The sequence below is a fragment of the Vulpes lagopus genome, chromosome X (genome assembly GCF_018345385.1).
Source record: "Vulpes lagopus strain Blue_001 chromosome X, ASM1834538v1, whole genome shotgun sequence".
Lineage (NCBI taxonomy): Eukaryota > Metazoa > Chordata > Mammalia > Carnivora > Canidae > Vulpes > Vulpes lagopus.
This window is the reverse complement of record NC_054848.1, coordinates 64,743,146-64,766,666: the sequence shown is the minus strand read 5'-3', so window position 1 is coordinate 64,766,666 and position 23,521 is coordinate 64,743,146. Positions and strand designations below refer to the sequence as shown.

General features: G+C 36.6%; 1 protein-coding gene across 9 annotated transcripts in view; it reads left to right on the top strand.

The window, feature by feature from the left end:
* Positions 1-23,521, top strand: part of RPS6KA6 (ribosomal protein S6 kinase A6) — a 199,826-nt gene that overhangs the window by 98,570 nt on the left and 77,735 nt on the right. For 7 of the 9 annotated variants that reach the window (XM_041740158.1, XM_041740155.1, XM_041740156.1 and 4 more), the window contains 3 exons: positions 2,640-2,721; positions 3,395-3,475; positions 4,930-5,009. The exons of 1 other annotated variant lie outside the window; for it this stretch is intronic. In XM_041740158.1, the coding sequence (XP_041596092.1) occupies positions 2,640-2,721; positions 3,395-3,475; positions 4,930-5,009 (243 nt within the window). Of the gene's footprint in view, positions 1-2,639; positions 2,722-3,394; positions 3,476-4,929; positions 5,010-23,521 lie in introns of those variants that run through there. One more of the 9 variants, XM_041740162.1, reaches the window with a different exon arrangement.

Below are 23,521 nucleotides of genomic sequence, written 5' to 3'. Positions count from 1 at the left end.
TTCCTGTGTTGTTAATTTTAGCCATTCTGACTGGTGTGAGAGTATGTCTCATTGTAGTATTGATTTATATTTCCCTGATGATGAGTGATATTGAGCATTTTTCATGTTTCTCTTGGCCATCTAGATATGTTCTTTGAAAAAATGTTATTCATGTCTTCTGCCCATTTGTTAACTAGGTTATTTTTTTTGGTGTTGATTTTTATAAGTTGGTTATGTAATTTGGATACTGCCCCTTTATCAGATATGTCATTTGCAAATATCCTCCCTTTTATATGTTACCTTTTAGTTTTGTTCGTTGTTTCCTTTGCTATACAGAATCTTTTTATGTTGATGAAGTCTTAACAGTTAATTTTTGCTTTTGCTTCCCTTGCCTCAGAAGACATATCTAGTAAGAAGTTGCTATGGCTGATGTCAAAGAGGTTACTGTCTGTGTTCTCCTTTAGGATCTTGATGGTTTCTGGTCTCATATTTCCTTCTTCCATCCATTTTGAATTTATTTTTGTATATGGTATAAGAAAGTGGTCCAATTTCATTCTTTTGCATGCTACTGTCCAATTTTCCCAACACCATATGTTGAAGAGACTATCGTTTTCCATTGGATATTCTTTCCTGGTTTGTGGAATATTAATTGATCATATAGAGTTGTGGATTCATTTCTGGATTTTCTATTCTGTTCTATTGATCTATTTGTCCTTTTTTTTGTTCCAGTGCCATACAGTCTTGATCATTACAGATTTCTAACATAACTTGATTGCCTTTGGTAATATAGACATTTTAACAGTATTTGTTCTCCCTATCCATGAGCATGAAATGTTTTCCCCAATTCTTTAGTTTCTTTCATCAATGTTTCATAGTTTTCATAACCTCTTTGGGTTATGTTTATTTCTAGGTATCTTATGGTTTTTGATACAATTGTAAATGAGACTGATTTCTTGATTTCTTTTTGAGGATGACATTAGCTGTGGGTTTTTCATATATGGTTTTATGATATTGAGGTATGTTCCTTCTAATCCTACTTTGTTGGGGATTTATTATGAATGGATATTGTATTTGATCAAATGCTCTGCATCACTTGAGATGATCATATTTTTTATCCTTTCTTTAATTAATGCTATATATAATGCTGATTATAAATATTGAACCACCCTTGCAATCCAGGAATAAATCCCACTTGGTCGTAGTAAAAGTTATTTTTTTTTCATTTTAGGTTAATTTTTAAGTAATCTCTCTATCAAATGTGGGGCCCAAACTCACAACCCTGAAATCAAGGGTCACATGCTCTACTACCTGAGCAGGCCAGGAACTCCTGTTTTTTTTTTTTTTATTATTATCTTTTGTGGATTAGGTTTGTAGTAGTTCAGTGAGAATTTTTGCATCTGTATTCATTTGTAATATTGGGCTGTAGTTCTCTTTTTAGTGGTGTCTTTATCTGATTTTGATATCAGAGTAATGCTTCCTCATAGAATGAATTTGGAAGTTTTCCTTTCTTTTCTATTTTTTGGAATAGTTTGAAAAGCATACATATACATATTAACTCTTCTTTAAAGACTTGTTAGAATTTGCCTGTGAAGCCATCTGGTCCTGGATGTTGGGTTGTTGGCAGTTTTTTAAATGATTCAATTTCATTCCTGGTAATTGTTCTGTTCAAATTTTCTATTTCTTCTTGTTTCAGTTTGTGTAATCTATATGTTTTTAGGATTTTTTTCATTTCCTCCAAGTTGTCCAAACTTTTGGCATAGTTTTTCATCATATTCTGTTATGATTGTTTATATCCCTGTAATGTTATTTCCCTTCTGTTATTTGTGATTTTATTTATTTCAGTCATTTTTCTTTTTGATAAGTCTGGCTAGAGGTTTATCAATTTTATTAATTTTTTTCAGGAATGCAGCTCCTGGTTTCAGCTCCTTTTGTTTGTTTTAGTTTCTATATAATTTATTTCAAAGCAGTGTATAACTTTTGCTAGTTTTTAAAAATGAAACAGCCCTTTACTGATAAATAACTCCTATTAAATTTTAATCTATTCATATTTATTTTCACAACTGAAGCTTTTAAAAATTAGCTTTTAATGAGTCATAATCTTAGTTTGAAAATATGAAGTAGTATTATACTTAATTAAGCTTGCTCAGTAATCTTAAAGATTTTAATTTTAATTTGTTTATTGTGATAGTTTGCCATCTTGATTCTTCAGCCTGGCAGAAGGGTATCATTTTCTCTGTTCTTTCTTCTTAGAAAACAAAATGCCTGGTAACTTCTAAAATGGACCAATAAGGCAGTAGAAATGAAGTTATCAAATTAATAGTCATCACATTTCTTTGGTCTTTATTAAGGTGCTTGGGTCTTGAAAGTAGTTCCCTTAGATCAAATTGCCTCTCACTATGTTGCTTATCTCATATATCACAAACTTTTTAAAGTCCATGATCATGTCATCTATTTTAAAATTTTTCTTTCCTATGTATGTATGTATGATAGTATGATTTACTAAATGAATTAAAATGAGCAAAACTTGAGTGTAATTTATAGAGAAAAATATATCCTTATAAAATTAGAGAAAATGCATGGACATATATATGTGCTAACGTGTGTATAGCAAGAATGTCTTGAAACATGATTTTTACTTTTTTAAAAAATTCCTCTATTAGGTTTTTCTTGTTAGAAAGAAGACTGGTCCTGATGCTGGGCAGCTCTATGCAATGAAAGTGTTAAAAAAAGCTTCTTTAAAAGGTAGAAAATTACAAAGCTTATTAAAATAGAATTTGAAAAAAATACTATTTGATAAAGCTTGTTTTAAGACACATGCTGTGTATTGCTTGTATAAGTTCGGTAGACTCAGTTTCCTTTAAACATTAGTAATTGTTACAGTTTTCTAACCTGTAAGTGATATTTCTAGGTTTGATATTGGCATATGCTCTAATTTAATGACACTGTACCTTGGTAAAAAAAAATCATATAAAAAGTGACACATTTTATTTAATATTTAATATATTTAATATATTCTTTTATTTCAAAATTCATATTTTTTTCTCTTCACCTGTGCTGATTTTGTATACTGAAAAATCACAACCACCTGGATAGAATTACATACACCATCTTCTAGGATGTGATAGCAATAACACTGTGCTCAGTTTTTATCAGAAAGTCATTTGAACAATTGAAGACCGATACATAATAAATACATGCTAGCCAAATACTTATTCATGTCACTTTAATCCGTCTAGATCTAAACTGAATTTGATGACTTTCTGAGAATATGGTAATTACTGTCTAGGAATATATAGATTGCAAATTTAGGCACTTATAAAGTTATATTTTCATACTTTTGTTTGGTGAATTATTGATGGGACCTCTACTGAAATTTTATATAGAGTAATATATTCTGCCCTTCTATAATTTTTAGTTCGAGACAGAGTTCGGACAAAAATGGAAAGGGATATACTGGTGGAAGTAAATCATCCATTTATTGTTAAATTACACTATGGTATGTAATTTTTTTAATTTATGGAATTAGAGAATATTTCCTTTCAAACAATAATATAACAAAATAAATACTTCAAATTATTTAATACATTCAACTATGTAAACTATATTTATATGAAATTAGAATAAGAATATCTTGCTTTGAATTGTATTTTCTGAATCTGTTGGTTAATTTGTCTAAGGTAATAAGATAGTATCTTCTGATTATTTGTCTGGTAATATTTCTTTACTCTGATAGGCTATACCTTTAATGATCTTAGGCCCTAAACTGTGATAATTTATTCAAAACATCTGAAGTTTGGATGTGTTCCTCTTACATGTTCATAATGAGCATATTATTTTATTTCCTAGCTCTACTAAAGAGTACCATATAGTTATATTAGTCCCTTTGAGTTATACTTTCTTATATTTGGGGGAGGAGGAATACCTGTAAGAAGCAGTAAATATAATGGCAAGAACATTAATTTGGAGTCAGACAGTTCTGAGTTTGAATCATGGCTCCATTGATAATTTAATGCATGTGTGAGATTGTGAAATTTGGCTTTTCTGGATAATTCAAAGGTATATACATAATTAAATCACTTATACATTCTGTGATGTCACTTTAAGTTTTCAAGATTTAAAAAACTAGCAGCTATTGATTTTATTCTAAAGTAATTTTGAAAAATAATGTGTTAAGGTATATACTAAATTATTTTTATAGAAAGCCCTCAAGAAATTTCCACTCATTATTCTTTCACTCTCTATTATCCTAAATTGAAAGTAGTAGTATCTAAAGTCCCCCTTCCTTGAATCACCAGGATGTCATTACATTAATAACTAAATACCAGCTGTATGCAAAACAGTATTGAATGCAGTAGGCTCTAGAGGTGAAACAATCTCTGATCTTAAAAAACTTATAATCTCTTGGAACAAAGACAAATTAATTTTGTATAATTTAATTGTACAAATCAAAATGGAGTAAGTTCCATAAGAGAGACATAAATAAAGAACAATGAAATCTCAAAAGTAGTAAGTAATTCTTATTGAGAAGAGGATAAGGATGCTATAAAATGTGAAAAGAGAGAAATCTTAAACAGAGGAAAATTTAATGGAGGAGGTGGAATTTTTGTTGAGCTTGAAAGAATTAGTAGACTTTTGGTAGATAGGGAGGTAGAGTACAGGCAGTTTGCAATAGAACGTAATACTCCATAAATCAGGAAAATGACAGTAGAAGTTTCTGAGTAAAACCATATGTAAAGCTGATTATGTTCTAGGAAGGGGTTTATAATTATTTCAACACTAAATTCAATTTTGAGATAATGTTATACAATACTATTGAGCCATGTGAATAAATGCTTAATTCATTTATAGTATTTAATGATAAAACTCTAAACATACATATTAATTAAAAATTATACTAAGCTTGTTAAGCCTTTAAGATTGTTCTGTTACTACATTCTAATTTATAATTAGCCTTTCAGACTGAAGGGAAGCTGTATTTAATACTGGATTTTCTCAGGGGAGGAGATGTCTTCACAAGACTATCCAAAGAGGTGGGTATCTGTTTGTAAATTTTTACTATATTTTATTGAAACAAAACTAAGAAAAATCATTTGTGTTCTGCTAATTAATTTTTTTCTATACAAATTTTAAATACTTATTCTGTTTGCTTCACTGCATAGTATTTAGTTGATATGTTAGTTAATGGCATTTTCTGTCTGCCTGTCATTTAGATCATTTCAATGTGCTACTCATGATTTTATTAGACACAGATCAATAAAATAAATGGATGAAGTAGATAGGGTCAAGCCTAGGATTTTGGCTACTCAAGCTACCAAAATACCTCTGGGAGTAGTTTTTAATTTATTCTAAAACAGCTTTATGGAGATATAATTGACATACAATGAATTGCACCTATTAGAGTATGTACTTTGATAGAATTTGACATTTGTATATATCTGTGAAATCATCATCACAAGATAATAAACTTATCCATCATTCCCAACCATTTTCTTGCACTCATTTGTAATGCCTCCCTCTGCCCTTCCTCTACAGAATCTGCTTTCTGTCATTGTTTGGTTTACATTTTCCAGGACTTAATATAAATGGAATTATATAGTGTCTATTCTCTTTTTGACTAGCTTATTTAACTAAGAATAATTATTGTGAGATTTAGCCATGGTGTTTTATGTATCAGTGGTTCATTCACTTTCATTGCTGAGTGGCATTCCACTGTATGGATATACCACGATTTGTTTATGCATGAACATATGATGGATATTTGGGTTTGCAATTTTTGGATATTACTAATAAAGCTGCTATAAACATTAATGTTCAAATGTTTGTATGGACATATGTTTTCATTTTCATGGTTAAATACCTAGGAGAATAATGACTGGGCTATTTGGTAGGTGTATGTTTTAACTTATTTTAAAGACACTATCAAATTTTTTTCTAAGGTAGGATTATAATTTTTACAATCCCACCAGCAGCATATGAGAGTTTCAGTTGCTCCACATCATTGCCAACCCTTGATATGGTCAGTAGTCTTGTTTTTATTTTGGACATAAGTGTGTAGTGGTACCTTATTGTGGTTTTGAATTGCATAAACCTAATGACTAATGATGATGAGCATCTCTACATGCACTTATTTGGCATCTATTTATCTCCTTTGATAACATGTCTCTTTAAATCTTTGGCTCATTTTTTAAGTTGTATTATTTATGAGTTTTAGGAGTCTTTATATATTTTTGATGGTAAGTCCTTTTATCATGTATGTTGTTTGCAAATATTTTCTTCTGGTCCATGGTTTGTCTTTTCATTCTCTTAACAGTGTCTTTCAAAAATCAGAAGTTCATAACTTTGATGAAGCCCAACTTATAATTTTTTCTTTAATAAATTTGGTGTCCTATTTTAAGAATATTCACCTAATCTCAGGTCACATAGGTTTTCTAGACATTTTGTAATTTTAGGTTTTACATTTAAGTTTATAATCCGTTTTGAGTTTATTTTAGCGTATGTCAAGGGGTATGCGTTGAAGTTGTAGTTTTTTCTTTTTGCATATGCATAGCCCATTTTTCTAGCATCATGATTAGCAAAGTCTGATTTCTTCATTGAATGATGTTGCATTTTGTTGAAAAATCAATTGACCATATATGTGAAAGTCTATTTCTGGACATTCTATTTTTTTCCATCGGTCTATCTTTGTTTCACTACCACTTGATTTTTTAATTGCTGTACCCTTATAATATGTCGTAAAGTAAGGTAGAGTAAATCCTTGAGTTTTGCTCTTCTCTTTCAAAGTGGTTTTGGGTCTTCTGGGTCCTTTGTATTTCAATTCAATTTCAATTCAATTTTATTTATTTATTTTTTAATAAATTTATTTTTTATTGGTGTTCAATTTGTCAACATACAGAATAACACCCAGTGCTCATCCCGTCAAGTGCCCACCTCAGTACCCGCCACGCAGTCACCCCCACCCCCCGCCCACCTCCCCTTCCACCACCCCTAGTTCGTTTCCCAGAGTTAGGACTCTTTCATGTTCTGTCTCCCCCGTTATCAATTTTAAAATCAGCCTTTCACTTTCTACAAAAAATCTTGCTGGGATTTTGACTGGGATTGCATTGAATCAATAGGTCAATGTGCAGATAATTGACATTTTGACAATATTGAATCTTCAATCCATGAATATAATATTTTTTTCTCCAGCTTTTGAGTCTCCTTTAATTCCTCTCAGCAATTTCTTGTCATTGTCAGTGTATAGGTCTTGCACATTTTTTAATCATATTTATCTTTATGTATTTCCTTTTTAAAAATGCCATTGCAAATAGAGTTGCTTTCTTATTCATTTCATTTTTAAGTTGGATGGAAATACAGCTGACTTTTTTGCACATTGAACTTGTATTCCACAATTTAATTGAACTTACTTATTATATCTAACAGCTTTTGCGGGTAGATTCCATAGGATTTTCTACTTATAACCTACAAATAAGGAGATTTTGTTTTTGTTTTTTTTTTCCATTATGGGCATCATGTATTTCTTTTATTTGTCTTTATTGCACTGGCTTGACCCTCCAGTTCAGTGTTCTGTAAAATTGATAAGAGCAGATATTCTTGCCTTATTTCTGATCATAGGGGAAAAGCATAATTTTAGCATAAGTTACAAAGTTCAGTATAGGTCCTTAACATGTTCTTTATGAGATTGTGAAAGTTCTCTTCTGTTACTAGATTGTTGAATTTTCATCAGGTATGTACATTCGATTTTGTAATATTCTTTCACATCAATTATTGAGATAATACTCATTTGAGTGTTAGACCTGTTACATTTAATGTGATTATTGATATGGCTGTTTTTAAATATCCAATTTTGCTGTTTGTGTGGAGTGGTTTTTTTTTTTTTGTCCCATCCATTCTTTATTTTTCCCTCTTTTTCTGCATTATTTTATGTTAGTTTTGATGTACAACACAATGATTTGACACTTGTATACAATTCTAATTGATCACCACCATACTCTAGTTACTATCTGTCACCACAAAAAGTTACAAATTTTTTTCTTGTGATGAGAAATTTCAAGATCTATTCTCGTGGCATCTGTAAATATGCACTAAAATACCATTGTCTATAGCCACCATGCTGCCCACCACCTACCCATGACCTATTCATTTATCACAACAAAAATTTGTACCTACTAATCCCCCTTATCCATTTCCCTGACCCACCAGCCATCCTTTCCCAGGCAGCCACCACTCTGTTCTCCATATCCATAACTTTTATTTAATTTTTGTAATACACATATAAGTGAGATAAAATGGTATTTGTTGGGGCACCTGGGTGGCTCAGTGGTTGAGTGTCTGCCTTTAGCTCGGGCCATGATTCCAGGGTCCTGGGATCAAGTCCTGCATTGAGCTCCTGACAGGGAACTTGCTTCTCCCTCTGCCTATGTCTGTCTCTCTCTGTGTGTCTCTCATGAATGAATAAATAAAGTCATTTTAAAATGGTATTTGTCACTCTCTGACTTATTTTACTTAGCATAACACATGGAGGGTCCACCCATGTTGTTACGAATGGCAAGATTTCCTTCTTTTATATGGCTAAATAACAATCCTTGTATATATATACACTACATCTTCTTTATCCATTCATACATCATTGGGCATACATGATTTCTGTATATTGGCTCTTGAAAAGAATACTCCAGGGAACACAGTGGTGGACATATCTTTTCAAATTGGTGTTTTTATTTTGCTTCAATAAATGTCCAGTCCCAGAATTGCTAAATCATATGATATTTCTATTTTTGCTTTTTGAAGGAAACTTCATATATTGTTTTGCATACTTGCTATACCAATTTACATTAGTACCTATAGTGCACAAGTGTTCCATTTTCTCTGCTTCCTCCTCAACACTTGTTATTTCTTGTCTCTTTTGATGATAGCTGTTCTAACAGGTATGAGGTGATAATTCTTTGTGGGTTTGATTTGTATTTCCCTGATGATTAGTGATATCTTCTTCAAAAATATGTCTATTCAGATCCTCTGCTCATTTTTTTAATTGAATTATTTAGGGGTTTTTTGGTGATGAGTTGCAGGAGTTCTTTGTATATTTTGAATAGTAATAACTTATCAAATTTGTGACTTGAAAATATTTTCTTCCATTTAGAACATTGCCTTTTCATTTCATAGATGTTTTTCATTGCTGTGCAGAGGCTTTTTACTTTCATGTGGTTCCACTTGTTTATTATTGTTTTTGTTACCATTACTTTAGGAATCAGTTAAAAAAAAAAAAAAAGACTTATGGCAAGTTTACTTCCTAAGTTTTCTTCCAGGAGATTTATGGTTTCAGATCCTACATTTAACTCTTTAGTCAATTTTAGTTAATTTTTTGTGTATGGTATAAGAGAGTAGTCTAGTTTCATTCTTTTCATGTGACTGTCCAGTTCTCCCATACAATTTATGAACTAGACTATCTTTTCCCCCTTATATATATTTACCACATTTATAATAAAATAATTGACCATATTTAAGTGAGTTAATTTCTGTGCTCTTCATTCTGTTCTATTGAGGCATATGTTTGTTTTTATGCCAATACCATATTGTTTTGATTACTATAGCTCTATAATATAGTTTTAAATCAGGGAACTTGATGACAATTTTTATTTTTTCTTTATCAAGATTGCTTTGGCTATTTGGGGTCTTTTATGATTCCAAACAAATTTTATAATTGTTCATTCTGGGATCCCTGGGTGGCGCAGCAGTTTGGTGCCTGCCTTTGGCCCAGGGCGCGATCCTGGAGACCCGGGATCGAATCCCACATCGGGCTCCCGGTGCATGGAGCCTGCTTCTCCCTCTGCCTGTGTCTCTGCCTCTCTCTCTCTCTCTCTCTGTGACTATCATAAATAAATAAAAATTTTAAAAAAATTAAAAAAAATTATAATTGTTCATTCTATTATTTTTTGAATAATGCCATTGGAATTTGGTACAGATTGCATTGAATTTGTCCATTTTTTGGCATTATGGACATTTTAAAAATATTAATTCTTCCAATACATAAGTATGGAATTATATTTCTATTTATTTGTGCCTTCAATTTTTTTCATCATTGTTTTATAGTTTTCAATGTAGAGATTTTTCACTTCTTTGGTTAAGTTTGTATCTAGATATTTTATTCTTTTTGATATAATGTAAATGGATATTTTTCTTAATTTATCTTTCTGAGAGTTCATTATTAGTTTGTAAAAATATAACAGAGTTTTGCATGTTGGTTTTGTACCTGCATTTTACTGACTTTGTTCATTAGTTCTAACATTTTCTAAATGGAGTTTTCTGTATTTTCTATGTACAAACTGATGGTGTCTGCAAATAATGACAGTTCTACTTCTTTCCAGCTTGGATGACTTTTTTATTTCCTTTTCTTGCCTAATTGCTCTGGCTAGGATTTCTAATGCCTATGTGGAATAAAAGTGGAGATAGTGGACATGCTTGTATTGTTTCTGATCTTAGGAAGCTTTTCACAGTTGAATATGATGTTAACTGTAGAATTATTATGTTGAAGTATATTCCCTATACACCAACATTTTTGAGAGGTTTTATCCAAATGGATATTGAATTTTGTCAGATACTTTTTCTGCATCTAGTGATATGATCATATAAATTTTATCTTTTATTCTGTTAATGTATATCACGTTGATTGATTTGTGGAAGTGGAAACATTGTTATATCCCTATAATAAATCACCTTCAATCATGATACATGATCTTTTTAATATATTTTTGAATTTGTTTGCTAATATTTTGTTGAGAATTTTTGTATCTATGTTTATTAGGGATATTGGCTTGCCATTTTCTATGTTTTTCTATGTCTTTCTTTTTCTCCCTTTCCATTTTTAGTGTTCTGTGTGGTTTTGTTACCAGGATGAAATAATTTTGAAAACTTCACTTCCACTTCAATTTTTTGAAATGGATCTAGGATAGTTATTATCTCTTCTTTAAGTGTTTGGTAAAATTCCCCTGTGAAGGTGTCTGGCTTTTGTTTGTCTATATTTTTTAATATAAAAGATTCAATTTTACTACTACTTAATTGGTTAGTTCAGATTTTCTTTTTTTCTTGATATAGCCTTGGGTTATTACAGGATTATAGGAATTTATCTTTTCTTCTAAGTAGTCCAAAATGTTGGCTAGCAATTGTTCATAGCAGCCTCTTATAATGTTCTATATTTCTGTGATAACAGTTGTAATTTCTCTTTCATTTCCCTTTTTTGTTTTTGTATTTTTAAAATGTTATTGTATTTAAATTCAATTAATTAACATGTAGTGTATCATTAGTTTGAGAGTTAGATTTCAGTAATTAATCAGTTGCATATACCACTCAGTGCTCATAACGTGATATAATATCACATACCATCCTTAATACCCATCACCCAGTAACCCAATCCCTTCACCCCCTGCCCCTTCAGCAACTGTTTGTTTCTTATAATTAAGAGTCTCTTATGTTTTGTCTCCCTCTCTGATTTTGCTTTATCTTATTTCTCCCTCCTTTCCTCTAGGATCCTCTGTTCTTTTTTTTAAATTCCACATATAAGTGAAATCATTTGATAACTGTCTTTATGTTATTAACATATTTAGCTTACCATAATACTTTCTAGTTCCATCCACATTATTGCAAATGGTAAGATTTATTTTTCTAGATATCTGAATAGTATTCCTGTGTGTGTGTGTGTGTGTGTGTGTGTGTGTATGAATCTCATCTTCTTTGTGCATTTATCCATTGAGAAACATCTGGGCTCTTTTGATAGGTTGTCTATTGTGGAAATTGCTGCTATAAACATTGGAGTACAGGTACCCCTTAAGATCACTATGTTTGTATGCTTTTGATAAATAGGTAATAGTGAAATTCCTGGGTCATACAGTAGCTCTATTTTTTAACTATTTGAGGAAACTCCATACTGAGAGTGTCTGTGCTAGCTTACATTCCCACCAAGAGTGTAAGAGGGTTTCCCTTACCCTCATCATTGCTAGCATCTGTTGTTTCCTGACTTGTTAATTTTAGCCATTCTGACTGGTGTGAGGTGGTGTCTCATTGTGGTTTTGATTTGTATTTCCCTAATGCCAAGTAGTGTGGAGCATTTTTTCATGCTTCTGTTGGCCATTTGTATGCCTTCTTTGAAGAAATGACTGTTCATGTCTTCTGCCCATTTGTAGACTGGATTATTCGTTTTGTGGGTGTTGAGTTTGATAAGTTCTTTATAGATAGATGCAAGCCCTTTATCTGATGAGATATTTGCAAATATATATTCCAATTCTGTAGGTTGTCTTTTGGCTTTGTTGGCTATTTAATTTGCTCTGCAAGAGTGTCTTATTTTTTTATGAAGTCCCAATAGTTTATTTTTGCTTTTGCTTCCCTCGCCTTTGGTGAAGTGTCTAGCAAGAAATTGCTGTGTCCTAGGTCAAAGAGAATGCTGCCTGTGTTCTCCACTAGAATTTTAATGGATTTCTGTCTCATATTTAGATTTTTCATCCACTTTCAGTTTACCTTTGCATATGGTGTAACATAAAGGTCACCTTATTTATCTACTTGTGCCTGTCCAATTTTCTCAACACCATTTGTTTGAAGACACTTTTTTCTAATGGATATTCTTTCCTGCTTTGTTGATGATTGGTTGACCATAGAGAGTTGAGGGTCCATTTTGGGGTTCTCTCTTCTGTTCCATTGATCTATGTGCCTGCTTTTGTGCCAGGGACACACTGTCTTGATGATTACAGCCTTGTATGCAATATAGCTTGAAGTCAATAATTGTTATGCTATGAGGTTTGGATTTCCTTTTTAATATTACTCTGGCTATTTGGGGTCTTTTATACTTCCATACAAATTTTAGAATTATTTGTCCCAGGTCTGTGAAAAATCTTGATGGAATTGGTATTTTGATAGGGTAAATGATATATGTAGATTGCTTTGTGTAGCATAGACATTTTAACAATATTTGGTCTTCCAATCCAAGAGTATGGAATGTTTTCCTATTTCTTTGTGTCTTCCTCTATTTCTTTCATAAGTGTTCTATCGTTTTCAGAGTACAGATCCTTTACCTCTTTGGTTAGGTTTATTCCTAGGCATTGTATGGTGATTGGTAAAATTGTAAATGGGATCAATTTCTTAAGTTATATTTCTTTTGCCTCCCTATTAGTGTATAAAAATGCAACTAATTTCTGTGATTGATTTTATATCCTGCCACTATGCTGAATTCCTGTATGACATCTAGTAATTTTGGGGCAGAGCCTTTTAGGTGTTCCATGTAGTTTGTCATGTCATTGCGAAGAATGAGAGTTTGACTTCATTGCCAATGTGGATGTATTTTATTTCTTTTTGTTATCTGATCGTTGAAGCTAGGACTTCCAGTACAATGTTGTACAACAGTGGTGGGAATGGTCATCCCTGTCATGTCCCCGGCATTAAGGGAAAAGCTCTCAGCTTTTCCCAGTTGAGAATCATATTTGCTGTAGGCTTCTCATACATGGCTATTATGATATTCATTTATGTTCCCTCTATCCATACACTGGAGAGTTTTAATCAAGAAAAGACGCTATATTTTGTCAACTGCTTTTTCTGTATCTATTGAGAGAATCATATGATTCTTCTCCTTTCTTTTTTTTATTAATTTTTATTGGTGTTCAATTTACCAACATACAGAAAAACACCCAGTGCTCATCCCGTCAAGTGTTCGCCTCAGTGCCTGTCACCCATTCCCCTCCAACACCCGCCCTCCTCCCCTTCCACCACCCCTACTTCGTTTCCCAGAGTTAGGAGTCTTTATGTTCTGTCTCCCTCCCTGATATTTCCCAACATTTCTTTTCCCTTCCTTTATATTCCCTTTCACTATTATTTATATTCCCCAAATGAATGAGAACATACACTATTTGTCCTTCTCCGATTGACTTATTTCACTCAGCATAATACCCTCCGGTTCCATCCACGTTGAAGCAAATGGTGGGTATTTGTCGTTTCTAATTGCTGAGTAATATTCCATTGTATACATAAACCACATCTTCTTTATCCATTCATCTTTCGATGGACACCGAGGCTCCTTCCACAGTTTGGCTATTGTGGCCATTGCTGCTAGAAACATCGGGGAGCAGGTGTACCAACGTTTCACTGCATCTGAATCTTTGGGGTAAATCCCCAACAGTGCAATTGCTGGGTCGTAGGGCAGGTGTATTTGTAACTCTTTGAGGAACCTCCACACAGTTATCCAGAGTGGCTGCACCAGTTCACATTCCCACTAACAGTGTAAGAGAGTTCCCTTATCTCTGCACCCTCTCTAACATTTGTTGTTTCCTGCCTTGTTAATTTTCCCCATTCTCACTGGTGTGAGGTGGTATCTCACTGTGGTTTTGATTTGTATTTCCCTGATGGCGAGTGATGCAGAGCATTTTCTCATGTGCATGTTGGCCATGTCCATGTCTTCCTCTGTGAGATTTCTCTTCATGTCTTTTGCCCATTTCATGATTGGATTGTTTGTTTCTTTGGTATTGAGTTTAATAAGTTCTTTATAGATTTTGAAACTAGCCCTTTATCTGATATGTCATTTGCAAATATCTTCTCCCATTCTGGAGGTTGTCTTTTAGTTTTGTTGACTGTATCCTTTGCTGTGCAAAAACTACTTATCTTGATGAAGTCCCAATAGTTCATTTTTGCTTTTGTTTCTTTTGCCTTTGTGGATGTATCTTGCAAGAAGTTACTGTGGCCATGTTCAAAAAGGGTGTTGCCTGTGTTCTCTTCTATGATTTTGATGGACTCTTGTCTCACATTTAGATCTCTCATCCATTTTGAGTTTATCTTTGTGTATGGTGAAAGAGAGTGGTCCAGTTTCATTCTTCTGCATGTGGATGTCCAATTTTCCCAACACCATTTATTGAAGAGACTGTCTTTCTTCCAATGGATAGTCTTTCCTCCTTTATCGAATATTAGATGACCATACATTTCAGGGTCCACTTCTGGGTTCTCTATTCTGTTCCATTGATCTATGTGTCTGTTTTTGTGCCAGTACCACACTGTCTTGATGACCACAGCTTTGTAGTACAACCTGAAATCTGGCATTGTGATGCCCCCAGCTATGGTTTTCTTTTTTAAAATTCCCCTGGCTATTCGGGGTCTTTTCTGATTCCACACAAATCTTAAAATAATTTGTTCTAGCTCTCTGAAGAAAGTCCATGGTATTTTGATAGGGATTGCATTAAACGTGTAAATTGCCCTGGGTAATATTGACATTTTTACAATATTAATTCTGCCAATCCATGAGCATAGAATATTTTTCCATCTCTTTGTGTCTTCCTCAATTTCTTTCAGAAGTGTTCTATAGTTTTTAGGGTATAGATCTTTTACCTCTTTGGGTAGGTTTTTTTTTTTTTTTTTTTTTTTTTAGGGTAGGTTTATTCCTAGGTATCTTATGCTTTTGGGTGCAATTGTAAATGGGATTGACTCCTTAATTTCTCTTTCTTCAGTCTCATTGTTAGTGTATAGAAAAGCCATTGATTTCTGGGCATTGATTTTGTATCCTGCCATGTCATCAAATTGCTGTATGAGTTCTAGCAATCTTGGGGTGGAGGCTTTTGGGTTTTCTATGTAGAGTATCATATCATCGGCAAAGAGGGAGAGTTTGACTTCTTCTTTGCCAATTTGAATGCCTTTAATGTCTTTTTGTTGTCTGATTGCTGAGGCGAGGACTTCCAGAACCATGTTGAACAGCAGTGGTGAGAGTGGACATCCCTGTCTTGTTCCTGATCTTAGGGGAAAGGCTCCGAGTGCTTCCCCATTGAGAATGATATTTGCTGTGGGCTTTTCGTAAATGGCTTTTAAGATGTCGAGGGAGGTTCCCTCTATCCCAACACTCTGAAGGGTTTTGATCAGGAATGGATGCTGTCTTTTGTCAAATGCTTTCTCTGCATCTAATGAGAGGATCATATGGCTCTTGGTTTTTCTCTTGCTGATATGATGAATCACATTGATGGTTTTATGAGTGTTGAACCAGCCTGATGTCCCGGGAATAAATCCTACTTGGTCATGGTGAATACCTTTCTTAATGTGTTGTTGGATCCTATTGGCTAGTATCTTGTTGAGAATTTTTGCATCCATGTTTATCAGGGATATTGGTCTGTAATTCTCCTTTTTGGTGGGATCTTTGTCTGGTTTCGGAATTAAGGTGATGCTGGCCTCATAGAACGAATTTGGAAGTACTCCATCTCTTTCTATCTTTCCAAACAGCTTTAGTAGAATAGGTATGATTTCTCCTTTAAACGTTTGATAGAATTCCCCTAGGAAGCCTTCTAGCCCTGGACTCTTGTGTCTTGGGAGATTTTTGATGACTGCTTCAATTTCCTCCCTGGTTATTGGCCTGTTCAGGTTTTCTATTTCTTCCTGCTCCAGTTTTGGTAGTTTGTGGCTTTCCAGGAATGCGTCCATTTCTTCTAGATTTCCTAATTTATTGGCGTACAGCTGTTCATAATATGTTTTTAAAATCGTTTGTATTTCCTTGGTGTTGGTAGTTATCTCTCCTTTCTCATTCATGATTTTATTATTTTGAGTCTTATCTCTCTTCTTTTTAATAAGGTTGGCTAATGGTTTATCTATCTTATTAATTCTTTCAAGGAACCAACTCCTGGTTCTGTTGATCTGTTCCACAGTTCTTCTGGTCTCGATTTCATTTAGTTCTGCTCGAATTTTAATGAACTCTCTTCTTCTGCTGGGGGTGGGGTCCATTTGTTGCTTTTTCTCTAGTTCCTTTACGTGTAAGGTGAGCTTTTGAATTTGAGTTCTTTCCAGTTTTTGAATGGATGCTTGTATTGCGATGTATTTCCCCCTCAGGACTGCTTTTGCTGCATCCCAAAGATTTTGAACGGTTGTGTCTTCATTTTCATTAGTTTCCATGAATCTTTTTAATTCTTCCTTAATTTCCTGGTTGACCTTTTCATCTTTTAGCTGGATGGTCCTTAACCTCCACGTGTTTGTGGTCCTTCCAAACTTCTTGTTATGATTAAGTTCTAATTTCAAGGCATTATGGTCTGAGAATATACAGGGGACTATCCCGATCTTTTGGTATCGGTTCAGACCCGATTTGTGACCCAGTATGTGGTCTATTCTGGAGAATGTTCCATGTGCACTCGAGAAGAATGTGTATTCAGTTGAGTTTGGATGTAAAGTTCTGTAGATATCTGTGAAATCCATCTGGTCCAGTGTATCATTTAAAGCTCTCGTTTCTTTGGATATGTTGTGCTTAGAAGACCTATCTAGTATAGAGAGAGCTAGATTGAAGTCACCAAGTATAAGTGTATTATTATCAAAGTATTTCTTCAGTTTGGTTATTAATTGGTTTAAATATTTGGCAGCTCCCACATTCGGGGCATATATATTGAGGATTGTTAAGTCCTCTTCGATAGATCCTTATGTATGAGATAGTGTCCCTCTTCATTTCTTACTATAGTCTTCGGGGTAAATTTTAATTTATCTGATATAAGGATGGCTATCCCTGCTTTCTTTTGAGGACCATTTGAATGGTAAATGGTTCTCCAACCTTTTATTTTCAGGTTGTAGGTGTCCTTCTGTCTAAAATGAGTCTCCTGTAGACAGCAAATATATGGGTCCTGCTTTTTTATCCAGTCTGAAACCCTGCGCCTTTTGATGGGGTCATTAAGCCCGTTCACGTTTAGAGTTACTATTGACAGATATGAGTTTAGTGTCATCATATCTATTCAGTCCTTGTTTTTGTGGATTATTCCACTGAACTTCTTCTTAAAGGGGAATTTTAAGAGTCCCCCTTAAAATTTCTTGCAGAGCTGGTTTGGAGGTCACATATTCTTTCAGCTCCTGCCTGTCTTGGAAGCTCTTTATCTCTCCTTCCATTTTGAATGAGAGCCTTGCTGGATAAAGTATTCTTGGTTGCATGTTCTTCTCATTTAGGACCCTGAAGATATCCTGCCAGCCCTTTCTGGCCTGCCAGGTCTCTGTGGAGAGGTCTGCTGTTACCCTAATATTCCTCCCCATAAAAGTCAGGGACTTTTTTTCTCTTGCTGCTTTAAGGATCTTCTCCTTATCTTTGGAATTTGCAAGCTTCACTATTAAATGTCGAGGTGTTGAACAGTTTTTGTTGATTTTAGGGTGGGATCTCTGTATTTCCTGGATCTGAATGCCTGTTTCCCTTCCCAGATTAGGAAAGTTTTCAGCTAGGATTTGTTCAAATACATATTCTGGCCCTCTGTCCCTTTCTGCGCCCTCGGGAACCCCAATTAAACATAGGTTTTTCTTCCTCAGGCTCTCATTTATCTCCCTTAATCTATCCTCATGGTCTTTTCATTGCCTGTCTCTTTTTTCCTCAGTTTCCCTCTTTGCCATCAACTTGTCTTCTATGTCACTCACTCGTTCTTCCACCTCGTTAAGCCTTGTCATTAGGACTTCTAGCTTGGATTGCATCTCATTTAATTGATTTTTAATTTCTGCCTGATTGGATCTAAATTCTGCTGTCATGAAGTCTCTTGAGTCCTTTATGGTTTTTTCTAGAGCCACCAGTAGCTGTATAATAGTTCTTCTGAATTGGCTTTCTGATATTGAATTGTAATCCAGATTTTGTAACTCTGTGGGAGAGAGGGCTGTTTCTGATTCTTTTTTTTCGAGGTGAGGTTTTTCTTCTAGTCATTTTGCTCAGTGCAGAGTGGCCAAAAACAAGTTGTATTGGGAAAAGGAGAAAAAGAGAGAGAAGGAAAGAAAAGAGAAAAAGAAAAAAGAGAAAGAAGAAAAAAAAGGGGAAAAAGAGAAGGAAAAGAGAAAGAAAAAGAAAGGAGAAAAAAAGGGGGGTGGGGTGGGGGAAGCAATCAGAAATCAAGAAGAAAGAAAAAAAAAGCACAAAACAAAACAAAAACAATAACAAAAAAACAAAAAACACGGGGGAGTATCTTCCGATTCTGTATATTTTAAGTCCCTTGACTTCCCTTGGAACTGGTCCATCTCGCTGGTCTTCTGGGGGAGGGGCCTGCTGTGCCAATTCTCAGGTGTTAGCACTTGGGGGAGCTGCTCTGCCCCTGCCTGTTGCAGGGCTCAGTGGGGGTTGTTTACCCCGTGAGGCCCCGGGAGGAAGCCACAGTGGCGGGGGCAGCTCTGGAGCCCTGGAGTCTGCCCCTGCAGTAGCTCCGGGGCTCTCTGTCTGCAGGGCCTGGGGGCTCCCGGGTGGGGCCGCTGATCTGCTCAGTTCCAGGCAGGAGCGTCCTTGGTGTCCTGGGCCCTCCCGGCCTCTTCCTGTCCCGGGGGAGGCCGGATCCTGGGCTATGTCCCGGCGCCCTGTGCTCCGGGGCCTGAGCTGTTGGATTCGCGCCCGAGCCCCTCCGAGCTGTTCCCGGAGCCGCGCCTCCCCCTCCACGGAGCCGCCGCCCGAGCCCCTCCGAGCTGCTCCAGGTCCCGCCGAGCGCTGCAGCCCTTAGGGAGCTCGGCGCATCTCCCGTGGCGCAGTTCCTCTGTTACTGTCCCAGGGAGCCCGAGGGCATCCCTGCCTTTCTGGGAATCCTGCTCCAATTCCCCGGGAGACCTTTCCGCGGGGAAGGTTGGTGCAGCTCCTGCTCCTCCGGGACGGGGCTCTCCTGTCCTGGGGACACTCGCCCCGGCCTCAGCCCGGCTCCTCGCGGGGCCCCTCCCCCTTGGAGGCCTTTTGTTTCTTTATTTCGTTTTCCCCGTCTTCCTACCTTGATAGAAGCGCGAACTCTTCTCACTGGAGCGTTCCAGCTGGTCTCTCTTTAAATCTCAGGCTGAATTCGTAGATTTTCAGGATGATTTGAAAGTTTTCTAGGTAATTTGTTGGGGACTGGTGGTTTGGAGACCCTACTCTGCCGCCATCTTGCACCTCCCCCTTGTCCTTTCTTTTATTAATGTGTTGAATTGCATTCATTGATTTGTGAATCTAAAACCACCCTTGCAGCTCAGGAATATATCCCACATGGTTGTGGTGAAGAATCCTTTTATTGGGGATCCCTGGGTGGCGCAGCGGTTTGGCGCCTGCCTTTGGCCCAGGGCGCGATCCTGGAGAGCCGGGATCGAATCCCACGTCGGGCTCCCAGTGCATGGAGCCTGCTTCTCCCTCTGCCTGTATCTCTGCCTCTGTCTCTCTCTCTGTGACTATCATAAATAAATAAAAATTTAAAAAAAAAAAAAAAGAATCCTTTTATTGTATTGTTGCATCTTATTGGCTAGTAATTTGGTTGAGAATTTAGGCATCCATGTTTATCAGGGATACTGGTTTGTAATTTTCCTTTTTGGTGAGGTCTTTGTTTTGGGGATCAAGGTAATGGTATCCTCATAGAATGAATTTGTGAGTTGTCCTTTCATTTCTATTTTTTGAAACAAGTTCAGAAGAATAGGTATTATTTCTTCTTTATTTTTTAAAGGTTTTATTTATTTATTCTTGACAGACACACACACACACAGGGAGAGAGAGAGAGAGAGAGAGAGGCGGAGATACAGGCAGAGGGAGAAACAGGCTCCATGCAGGAAGCCCGACATGGGACTCCATCCCCGGTCTCCAGGATCACACCTTGGGCTGAAGGCAGTGCTAAACCACTGAGCCACCCGGGGGTGCCCTAATTCTTCTTTAAATGCTTGGTAGAATTCCCCTGGGAAGCAATTCCATCCTCAACTCTTATTTGTTGGGAAATTTTTAATTACTATATCAATTTCCTTCTGGTTATGAGTGTGTTCAGGTTTTCTATTTCTTCCTGTTTCTTTATTGGCAGTTGATATGTTTCTAGGAATCCATCCATTTTTTCCAGATTACCTAATTTGCTGGCATATAGTTGCTCATAATATGTTCTTCTAATTGTTTGCATTTCTCTGGTATTGGTTGTGATGTTTCCTTTTTCATTTAAGATTTTATTAATTGGGTTCCTTTCTCTTTTTTTGATGTTTGGCCAGGAGTTTATCAATCTTCTTAATTCTTTCAACAAACCAGTTCCTAGTTTTGTTTACCTGTTCTACTGTTCATTTAGTTTCTATTTCATTAATTTCTGCTCTAATATTTATGATTTCCCCTCCTTTCCTGAGATTAGCCTTTATTTGCTATTCTTTTTCCAGCTCCTTTAGGTGTAAAGTTAAGTTGTATATTTGAGACTATCTTATTCTTGAGAAAGGCCTCTATTACTCCATTCTTCCCTCCTAGGACCTTTGCTGCGTTCCAAATGTTCTGAAATGCTATGAGAAAAATAGGCCAATACTGCTGCTTTATTATATGTGTGTAGGAATGAAACACTTTTCTTTACATGTATTTCATATCCTGCAACTTCACTGACGTTGTTTATCAGTTATAGTGTTTTTTTGGTGGAGTCTTTCTGATTTTCTTCTGATAGAGTATCATCTCAACTACAAATACTAAAAGTTTTATGTCTTCCTTGATGATTTATATTCATTTTATTTCTTTTTGTTTTCTGATTATTGTGTCTAGGACTTCCAGTAATATATTGAATAAAAGTGGTAAGAGTGGACATAGTTTTCTTATTCCTGATTTTAGGGGAAAACTTCTCAGGTTTTCCCCATTGAATATTATGTTTGCTGTGAGTTTTACATATAAACCCTTTATTATGTTCCAGTATGCCTCCTCTAGACCTAGTATGTTGAATTTTTTTTTTATCAAGAATGGACATTGTAAGAGCGAGGCAAGATGGCAGAAGAGTAGGATCCACAAGTCACCTGTCCCCACCAACTTACCTAGATAACTTTCAAGTCGTTCTGAAAACCTATGAATTCAGCCTGATATTTAAAGAGAGAATAGCTGGAATGCTACGTGAGAAGAGTTCCTGCTTCTATCAGGGTAGGAAAAGGGAGGAAAATAAACAAATAAAAAAGCATCCAAGGGGGTGGGGCCCCCATGAGGAGCCGGGCTAAGGCTGGGTGGCGAGAGCCTCCAGGACAGGAAAGCCCAGTCCCAGAGAAGCAGGAACTTTACCAATCTTCCCGGATGAAAGGCGCTCGCAGGGAACTCAGGATCCCAGGAGGAACAGTGGAGCCCCCAGGTTCCCGGGGTCACTAACAGAGGAAGTGTGCCCCTGGGGAGAGCCCCCTAAAGGGCTGGCGGGTGCGCCCGGAGGGGCCCAGGGAATAGCCCCGGGAGCCGCCCAGGCAGCAGCTCAGGCAGTGGCTCCCCTTGGAGGGGGCTGCGTGGCCCCAGGAGCAGCTCAGGCAGCAGCTCAGGTGGATGATCTGCGCAGAGGGGCCTGTGGAGTCCTGGCAGTGCAATTCCAGTGGCGCAGGCCCTGTAGCACAAGGCGCCAGGGGACACAGCCCAGGATCCAGTGCTCCCCTTGGGACAGACTGAGGCTATGAGGACACAGGACAGTGAGGATGTTCCTGCTACCAGGCGGCCCCGAGCTGTGCAGATCAGTGCCCCTCGCCCCTGGAGCATCCAGGCCCCTATGGACTGGGAGACTAGGGTAGTTACTCCTGGAGCTGACTCAAGAGCTGGAGAGCTGGAAGCCACCACTGTTGTTCCTCCTGCTGTCACCATGTGCATGGGAATGAGCTTGGCAACCAAGGAGCAGGGGCCTCACAGGATAAACAGTTCTCACTGAACCATGCACCTTGCAGGGGGCGGGGCAGCTCCCCTAGGTGCACACACCTGAGAATCAGCACAGCAGGCCCCTCCCCCATAAACCAGCTGGGAGGACAGGGGAAGAGCAAGTTCTTAACCAAGCAGTGCTGGAAAGCTCCAGGGGAATTCCAGGGACTTGCAATATATAGAATCACAGGATACCCCTCCTTGTTTTTTGTTTTTTTTTTTGTTTGTTTGCCCCCCCTTTTTTTCTTCCCTTTTCCAGTACAACTTGTTTTTAGCTACTCTGAACTAAGCAAAATGACTAGAAGGAAGAACTCACCAAAAGAAAGAATCAGAGTACTCTCTCCCACAGAATTACAGAAGTTAGATTACAATTCGATGTCAGAAAGCCAATTCAGAAGCACAATTATAAAGCTACTGGTGGCTCTGGAAAAAAGCATAAAGTCACTTCATGACTGCAGAATTTAGATCTAAACAGGCCAAAATTAAAAATCAATTAAATGAGATGCAATCCAAACTAGAGGTCCTAAACGACGAGGGTTAATGAGGTGGCAGAAAGAGTGAGTGACATAGAAGACAAGTTGATGGCAAGGAAGGAAGCTGAGGAAAAAAGAGAAAAACAATTAAAAGACCATGAGAAAGGTTAAGGGAAACAAATGACAGTCTCAGAAGGAAAAATCTACGTTTAATAATTGGGATTCCAGAGGGCGCCGAAAGGGACAGTGGACCAGAAAGTGTATTTGAACAAATCAAAGTCAAGAACTTCCCTAACGTGGAGAGGGAACAGGCATTCATATCCAGGAGATAGAGAGATACCCCCTAAAATTAATAAAAACCATTCAACACCTCAATACTTAATAGTGAAACTTGCAAATTCCAAAGATAAAGAAAATCCTTAAAGCAGTAAGAGACAAGAGATCCCCAACTTATATGGGTGGAAGTATTAGGTTAACAGCAGGCCTCTCCACAGAGACATGGCAGGCCAAAAGTGGCTGGCAG